Here is a 9,238-nt window from a genome sequence, read left to right as displayed (position 1 = left end):
TGAAACATCTCACCCATTAGAGCGATTTCCTCAAAATCCCCGCTGCATTCCAACCCAGAAACCTCCCGCCGTCTCGACAGGTGTACCTGACCGTGCTCTTCATCTTCCGCATCCTGGTCCTCGGCACGGCGGTGGAGTCGGCGTGGGGCGACGAGCAGTCGGCCTTCCGCTGCAACACCCTGCAGCCCGGCTGCGAGAACGTCTGCTACGACAAGTCCTTCCCCATCTCCCACGTGCGCTTCTGGGTGCTGCAGATCATTTTCGTCTCCACGCCCACCCTCCTCTACCTCTGCCACATCTTCTACCTGACGCGCAAAGAGCAGAAGGTACCGCCGTCCTTTGTTTTCGGGAATCTGAAATGTGAAAATCTCACGTTTGTAAAAAAATGAGGCGCCTCGCCGGCGCGGGCAGATGAGAAGCGGCGACTCTCGGGGAGGCCGCCCGGGCGCGCTTCACACCGAATCCACAATCGCATCAGACAATTAGATCCGGCCCCTGAGTGGCTGTCGGGTGAACTGCGTCCGAGTTTCGCGTGACAAAATGGGAGAGCTTGGTTACCTTTGATAACGTTATATTTTATAGCTGTGACGTATTTTCCTTAGTTTTAAACCCAGTTCCAATTAAATACTTAGCCGGCGTAGCTTCCGATCGTAGTGCCGGACCCAAATTTATTGCGTGAGTAGAACATTTCGAACGCACCCCAAAGCCATCAAACTCACGCAGAAATTCCTGACGGCGTCACAGCTTTTCTTGCGCGTGGAATCCGACTCTCCGTAGGACTCGATGGACTTCCAGTTTGTCCTCGTCGTTTGTCGGATCCAGTGTGAAACGGGTTTGGAAGCGTACGGAGGTGCGTAACGGCGGCAGACCAGAGTAATCACCATTCAACGCTCCCCGACCCCCACGGCCCATGTTGGATTTCTGGTCTGGGAATGCTTATTTCCTGAATTTCCCCCCAGGGATGAAAGACATCCTATTTTGTGTTAATGATTTAAAATGTCACTGTGTTCACCGGACGTACGCGCGTCCGACGAATTTGGAATCAGCAAGTCAGTTATGACTGCTTTTCAAATATTCTGAAGAGTGAGTGAGATGCACGACTCGCAGATGATTTGTTTGTATCCAACAAATCGGGAACCAAACGAGCCATTCCCTTCAAAAACGGATGGAAAATGATGTGCTGAGTCATTCTATTTATATTTAAAAACATTTTGTCTGTTCTGTGAGGGTGAAGGTCGGACAGGAAGAAGCAGCCACAGACCACGTGTCCAGCTGAAAGCTTTGAGGGCAGGGAGAGCCAAAAAACCTGGGAGGGGAGAGGAAGAAGAAACGAGAGTCATGCAGACAGGAAGACTCCGCTTACGAGGCCTAAATTCACTAGATGTCCGAACCGGGAAGAGGGTCATCAGTGACGTACGGGCAGGCCAATTGTCCCCAGTCGGCAGGAAATTGAAGCGGCGCTGACTAAATACACTGCCTTAGATTCACATGAGCCAGGCTGAGGCCTTCCAGAGGAAAGATAGAACGATGTTTGGTCAAAAGATTGAGGAAGAAAATTCTTATGTGGCCTCAGTCCGTTGCTTAGATCCCTACATGTGAATTGCAATGAATTAAATGAAGGGTGCTCAAATTCACGAAGAACAATCCTTACACTTACGGTAAATGTAAAATATGAGCAGAGTCAAAAAGAGACACTGTTTTGGTAATGCTTCAAATTTTCTTGTTGGGTAGTTCAACTATCTACTAACTTAACACGTCCTTGGAAAAGTGCGCGCTATAGGAGGATACACTTCATGGCCGAATGAGCCAAAATGATGCAATGCCATAACATACAAGCAGCAGTGCCTATTGTGCTTATTTGTACTGAGATATTCAGGTATTTAGAATATGATGTAATATACTCAACTGCTTTTAAATGATCATGCTTTAAAATATTTCTAGAAACATGATTTAATGGTCCTCATTTGGACTCACGTGTGCTCTGATTCTGACGTGGCAACATTCTCACGGTCTATCTCCGTTGTTCAAGCGTGAAATTGTTTTTATTTCATTTGAGTGTCGCCGTTCGGTATTTTTGTGAACCAAACATCTGAATTTAGATACTTTAACTTGTGTTCGGGTACAGTATTTTCGGCAAGTAATTGTGCTCGTATCTTGAGTACACGTTTTCGATACATTTTCCACCTTTGCTTCAACCCCGTTTGTGCCCCTGCAGCTGATCCAGAAAGAGGAGAAGCTGAAAGAACTGGAGAGCAGAGGAGAAGACATCAAGGTGCCACTGAGGAAGATCGAACTTAAGAAGGTTGATACACAATGTGGTTTCTTTTCTTTCCATATGCTGACATTTCTTTTCCCAGCAGATGGATAGATAGTTAGATGGACGGACGGACGGACGGACAGACAGACAGACAGACAGACAGACAGATAATTGCTGTGTCAGTAACAGCTTGCTTGATAATTATTAGTAATTATTATTATTAATAATAATAAAGCAATGGAATAAAAAAGAAAATTACAATATATGGAAAAATTTGGAATTACAGGTACTCCTCACTGAACCACCTCCCTGTTTAACCACCGTTCAGACTTAGGAGCAGCTCTCTGACCAGTCTGTATTGTACACTGCGTACAATACCACGACGTGTCAACGTCAAGCATCTTATCACGCATCACCCTTTATATACTTTATATACTAGATATACTATATACACTATATAGTCTGTATACACTATATATACTGTATACACTGTATACATCTCATCTCATCTCCGTTCTCAGTGTCAGTTTCGTTCCCGCAGTCCGTCAGCATTCACTACACTAGCGTTCGCAATGGCCACGCCCCCTAACTGTGAAATAACACTACATACACTATATATACTATATACACTATATATACTATATATACCAGCCATGCCCGCTTACCGTGAAATAACACGGGTCCTCGCTTATCGACCAATTCTCTAAATGAACTGGTCCTACGAAGGGAACTTGGCGGTTAAGTGAGGAGTACCTGTATATAATAACCGCACACAATTAAATATGACAATATGAACTCAACCTAATGACAAACAACTAAATACAACCTAAAAAATAACAGAAAAGCAAAATACATAAAAATAGACATAAAATAAATAAAAACTTCCCATGCTTTGGCAAATATCAAATTACACTACTCACAAAAAGTTAGGGATATTTGGCTTTTAGATGAAATCAGCCGTTCCCTAATGATGCCACCTTGATGAGCCGGAGCATTGTCGTCCATGAAGATGAAATGAGGCCTGTGTTGTTCATGCAGAGGCACAATGACTGGATTAATGATGTCATTCAGGTAGTATGGCCTTGTCACTGTATCATTCACAAAGTGTAGGGCAGTTCTGTATTGACTAGACACACCTGCCCACACTGTAACACCACCACCACCACCAAAGGCTCAAACAGTGGCTGATGCATAGCTCTCTCCTTGACGACTCCAACATCGTTGGCGGCCATCATTTCTGCTCAGCGTGAATCGACTTTCATCAGAGAACAGCACTGAGGCCACTGGTCCCTCGTCCAGCGTAAATGCTCCCTGGGCCGTGCAAGATGATGATGCCTGTGCCTGGTGGTGTGGTCAGGTAGCCTTGCAGGTCGTCTAGCACGCAGACCACGCTGATGTAAACGGTTTTGAATGGTCTGACGTGACACTTGGTGCCTCTCACCTCCCTTAAATGTGCTGCTGGAGTTGAATGGCATCATCATCCGGTTCCGCAGGGCACTGTTCACAATGAAGCGCTCATCAGTGTGGGATGTGGCCAAAGGACGTCCACTTCTATGCCTTTCTGTGACTCTTCCAGTCTCTGTATCTCTGTTGCAAGCTGCTGATAACACTCTGTGACACTCTAAGCTCAGTGGCCACTTCCCTCTGACAACATCCTGTTTGAAGCCTCACAGTGGCGAGGTACTGTTGATCAGTTGTTAGGTGTCGTCTTGGTCTCATGGTGTCAAAATGTGAACAGCATGATGAAGAGGATTGTTTAAATACCAATTCCAATTGAACCAGGAAATGTATTGGTCGATTCATGGATCAAACACCTGTTGTGAATTTTGCCGTTCAGCTCCTTGTTAGAGAACAGCAAGTTGTGCAAAAAGTACTGAAACATTGAACAGTTGGACATGTGCATTCAAAAGTTTAGAGAAGGTCAAATTAAGTTCACCTGTAAAGGTTATAGTGCATTTTAGGTTCATCCTGAAATTTCACCCGAAAGCCGAATATCCCTAACTTTTTGTGAGTAGAGTATATCAAAAAGTACTGCCTGGCTCACTGAAATGTACCAATAATGAATAAAGGGACTATTTTTTTACTTTGTGTTGTCCGCCTGTGATTTATAATTGGTTATTTTGGACCAACAGTGTCCAAACCATTGTTCGGACCAATTGAATGTTCCCTTACCGCCGCATCACTCAGCATTTTTTCATCCAAAAAGTTAAGCGATGCTTGTTATACATATTTTCTGTATACGGCGGATTGTATATGTATTCTTGTACTGTATTCATTTAATATATATTTTGCTATGATTATTTCTGACTAGTTGAAGTATGGGGTTGAGAGACATGGCAAGGTGAAGATGAAGGGTGCGCTGCTGAGGACGTACATCTTCAGCATCTTCCTCAAATCCTTATTTGAGGTAAGGCTCCTTCGCTGCGTCACGTGTCAACAAAATACCAATGTCACATTCATTTAACAATCAATAATCATCACCAAAACAGGATCCTGAGCATTAATGCATTTTTTATAAATGTATGTAAATACAGTATATCTAACAATATCTCAATAATTATGTATATATCTACAGTATATATTTGCATTATGTCCAATTTGCTTTTCATGAACCGTCCCCTCTTTCACGAATGTGCATAATTTCAAAAGGTTTACGTTTCCTTGAATCTAAGCATCTTCAAGCTCAGAATAACATAATAAAGATACAGATGTTTATGTTTTCTGCTATGTTTTGGTTATCCGTCATTTGGGTAATGTTTGGCGTCGCCTGCACCGTACTAGACCACCCTACTATCTTTGTTTATGACTGTTTAATATAGTATGTCTGTATCTGATACAGTTACTTTTGGAAGCGGCGTTCATAAAAAATATAATATCGAACATTTTTTGTGAACTTAATAATACTTCCTAGAGGGCTGTTAGGATCATGACATTTTAGTTGCAGATTAATTGTCGTACAAACAATTGTGATTAACAGCTGAATTGCCTTTTATGTTATGCTATGTTTCTGACAATGTGTAATAATTCACACCCACCTTATACTTCAGGAACAGCCACCATGAATATTAGCGTAAAACATTTGCGTCATTTCTGACATTGGCTCAAAATTCCAACAACATCTGGATGTAAATATAAAAGTGGAGAACAAGGATTTTTTATAAAACGATCGCGATTAGCACAAAAAATGGATCAGGCGATTATAAAGTAATTGTGACAGCTCCAATGACCCGGTAACTTTGGGTCTCGCCGATCGCTGACAATGACTAGAAGGTCCTTGACCGGTTTGCTGTTGTGGCTTTGGCTCCGCAGGTGGCCTTCCTGCTGATCCAGTGGTACATCTACGGCTTCAGCCTGGCCCAGCGCTACGAGTGCGAGCGATACCCGTGCCCGCACAAGGTGGACTGCTTCCTGTCCCGGCCCACGGAGAAGAGCGTCTTCATCCTCTTCATGCTGGTGGTCTCCCTGGTCTCCCTGCTGCTCAACTTTGCCGAGCTCCTCTACATCACCTTCAAGTGGATCAAGGACAAGGTGAAGGGCCCCGCGGACCACATCCCGGAGGCCGGGGCCCGCCAGGAGTCCTACATCTACTACAACGGCTGCCCGCCGCCCTCCGCCCCTGCCTCCGCCCTGGTCTACAACCTGAACGCGGCGGGCCGCGCCACCTCGTGCAGCAACTACAACAAGCAGGCCAGCGAGCAGAACTGGACCAACTTCAGCACGGAGCAGAACCAGCTGGGCCAGGGCGATAGCGGCAGGGGCGACAGGCACAACAACGACTCCAGCGGTAACGGCGGCGGCAGCGGCTTCCCGGGCCCCCCCCGCCACCCGCCGCCGCAGGGCAAAATGGAGACCGCCGGGAAGGAGCTACACCTGCTGAAACAGCTGGACCGGCCCAGCAGCCAGACCAGCAGCCGCGCACGGACCGACGATTTAGATATTTGACGACGCCCGGTCTGCAGAAATAAACAAAACAGAAAACAGGAGCCCCATCACAGGAAACCCGGAAAAAAAACATTTTTCCCAGCAAAGGCTACGGTTTGGTCTTTAAAGGGCTCCAGGCTTTACCTTTTTTTTCTTTTTTTTTCTCGGCTGATGCACTAAAAGTGATGTTCTTTGAAGCCAGTCGTGCCATCTTTGTTTGACTGAAGGGAGCAGAGATGTCAGACATTGGCAAAGGGAAACCCCGCCCGCAGTCACACAATGGAAGAATCCCTGTTCGCTTCCTGGAACTTGTTTTCGCTCGGCAACACCGCTGACATTCTGATTCCAGGTCTTTTGAACCTTGATTGCAGAGATAATGACATCCGTCTTGTTTTCTTTTGAGGAGACATTTTCAGGGGGTTGAGACATGAGTGCGGGTCCTCTATTATTTCTACATTTTTAACTTCACCGTTTGAAGCCTTGGTCAAATGAGATAGGAGATAGAGCTGGCGTTTCTCCTGTCTGCGTGGTACATTCCGCTTTTGACAATAGGCCTTTTCCCATTTAAAGAGTGAGAGTGAGAGCGCAACAAGGCAGATGGAAAATTATTTCAGTCAACTTACATCCCCAGCCTTCAAACTTTGGTTATTTCTAGGTGTAGTGTACAGCACTAGTGCCTGGCCTCATTTTGGTATAAGAGGCAATTTTGTTTAGTCACACAGATGTTTAATCTCACACAGATATTTTGAACCACCATCATACTTTACTCTTGGAGTCGATATACATTCAAGTGTGTCATACATAGCCTTATTTCATCTTACATGTCAAATGACCAAAATGGCTTTAGTTATGGACTTGTTGAAGAACGCAAACTTAAGTGGATGGACTTAAGTTTACCAATGTAGTTGTAGTTCCCATGACTACCTTTAGCGCTCCATTATTACTGATTGTTCCTTTGTGTGTTTAGTCAGTATCTACGGCTTTTGAACAATGGTATGGGGGAATGACATCTTGGAAAATAATCATGGTCTCTTAAGATTCCAAGTTGTTTTTTTCTTGTTCAGGATTTTCTATTAGGTCATTTTTATTGTTTTATAAAGTCAAGTACAAATTAACATTCCAATAATAGAATTTGCAGAGATGAATGATTGTTTGGTTGATTGATTGATTGATTGATATACTGACTTTTAGAGGATACTATGTATTTATTGTATTTACAAATACCTGGAAGTGTTCAGATTTTGTATATTTAATTTTATTTTGTTGAAGATTATATTTTTTTCCTGAGAAACTTTGAATCATCTATGCAAATCCATCTTGTCTACTTGAAATCTGACCAATGCAAGTATTATTTTCTCACAATTTTTATATGTCTCAATGTATTAGTAAAAATTTGGTGAACACTGATTCAGGTACAGATTACAGCAAACCAAAGTAAAGAGAAAGAAAATTAAAAGGTCCCTTCATTTTAATCACAATCTACAGATACCGACACCAGTATAGAGTGTTGGGTCTGATACTGCGCCCATGAACTGGTATTTTAAATGGACATTCTTAAATTGTTATTCTTATCAGCCTGCCAGTATCAACACACAATACATAATTTTGATTCTCAATTTTCTCAGGGAAATAGCACTCAAAGAGGGGTCAGAGCATTAGAAGAGTATATTTTTCAGGAAACCATTCATCAGGACCCTGGTATCTAAAGCCATTAACATATTGCGTCTTGCCAAAGGTTAAGTTGTTGAAGTGGAAATCCATAAGATAGTCTATTGGATGGATTTCACTACAAGTCCCAGAACAACATTCTAGACTTATTGATGTTGATTGCTGTTTTTTTCTTGGTCACTTGAGATGGCGCGGATATCTTTTTCATCTGAGGGTGCTGTTCTTTTTTGTGAATTTTCATTCATATCGACCATCAACTAACCACAACTAGCCACACTGCTCTATCAAATCCACAGAGGAAAGGCGGGAGAGGCAAACCCCGCCACCAACATTGGAAGCAGCATACTGAGGAGCACATGCATAGCACAAATACATTGAATGGCTGTTTCTTATACTGTAATGTGCCAGCTAAATAAATATGAGATAGATATCAAATATGGGATTTTCAACAAAACAACCTTACAGATTATCACTTTAAGGTAGGATGATATACATTTTTTGACCCTAGTTCGAAAGTTGGTGTTAATTTCAATAAATGTGAAGATATCTTCAAGGTAGCCTGGAGAAATGACTCTGTAGTTCACCAAAAAGAAGTGCACATCCAGCAAAGTGCCCTCCTTCATGTAAACATTTTTTAATCTGGGTTTATATAAAAGGGCGTATATTTCCAAAAGATTTTAAAGCTCAACTTACCTAAAGTGTGCAATGAATTTTTAGTGGGGGGTTACCCATGGATTTATTGAAAACGTTTTGGTTGGCCAGAGAGACTGCCCAGGTAATTGCCAATGTCCCAATGGAGCGCTTCAACATCAGAAAGCCCGCCCCCCACCCTGGAGGCTATTGGAGGGATTGGGACGGTAAATGGAGTGCAGAGAACCAGGCCCATTAGTTTACCACGCCCTCCTCTCTCCAGGCAAGACTCAGCTATATATCCGCCCTGTACTAAATAAAAACATGTGTCTCGCACACAGTAAGGGCAATGGGACGCTCCCGTGGCTGTTGGCAAGCCTGTGTGTGAGTGAGAGAGAAAGAGAGAGAGGGAAGGAGAGAAAGAGAAGAAAGAGTGTCTTGTGCAAACATGCATGCCTGTGTATTTATGTGCGCCTTTGGCTGCGCATTGAACTGCTGGCCACATGTGGAAAGGGTGGGGTGCAAGAAAGGGAAGGAGAGAGGGAGTCAAAGGGGTCGGAATGAGAGAAGACCGGCTGGGAGAGAGAGGGGGACAGACGGATCGAGAGAGTGAGAGAGAGAGCGCGGTGGAAGAAGTTTGCATTGAAAGGGGAATACAGTCTGCAGAATGTTTGCAACGTGTAGCCACCTTCTCCCCAGGCCCTTCAGACTATCTACACCAATCATTTTCTACAGGACGTTTTGTTTCAGACCCCCAACTTG

At 43.8% G+C, this 9,238-nt stretch overlaps 1 protein-coding gene across 1 annotated transcript in view; it reads left to right on the top strand.

Annotated features, from left to right (window-relative positions):
• Nucleotides 1–7,585, top strand: part of LOC307244829 (gap junction alpha-1 protein-like) — an 8,694-nt gene extending 1,109 nt beyond the window's left edge. The window contains exons 3-6 of the mRNA XM_080020167.1: nt 81–326; nt 2,216–2,302; nt 4,569–4,664; nt 5,567–7,585. Coding sequence (XP_079876293.1) covers nt 81–326; nt 2,216–2,302; nt 4,569–4,664; nt 5,567–6,199 — 1,062 coding nt within the window. The 3' untranslated portion in view covers nt 6,200–7,585. The remainder of the gene's footprint in view (nt 1–80; nt 327–2,215; nt 2,303–4,568; nt 4,665–5,566) is intronic.
• Nucleotides 7,586–9,238: the final 1,653 nt, after the last annotated feature.

Source organism: Zeus faber (assembly GCF_960531495.2).
Source record: "Zeus faber genome assembly, chromosome: 2".
In the NCBI taxonomy this organism is placed as follows: domain Eukaryota; kingdom Metazoa; phylum Chordata; class Actinopteri; order Zeiformes; family Zeidae; genus Zeus; species Zeus faber.
The sequence above is the reverse complement of the archived record's forward strand: the minus strand, read 5'-3'. Positions and strand labels throughout refer to the sequence as shown.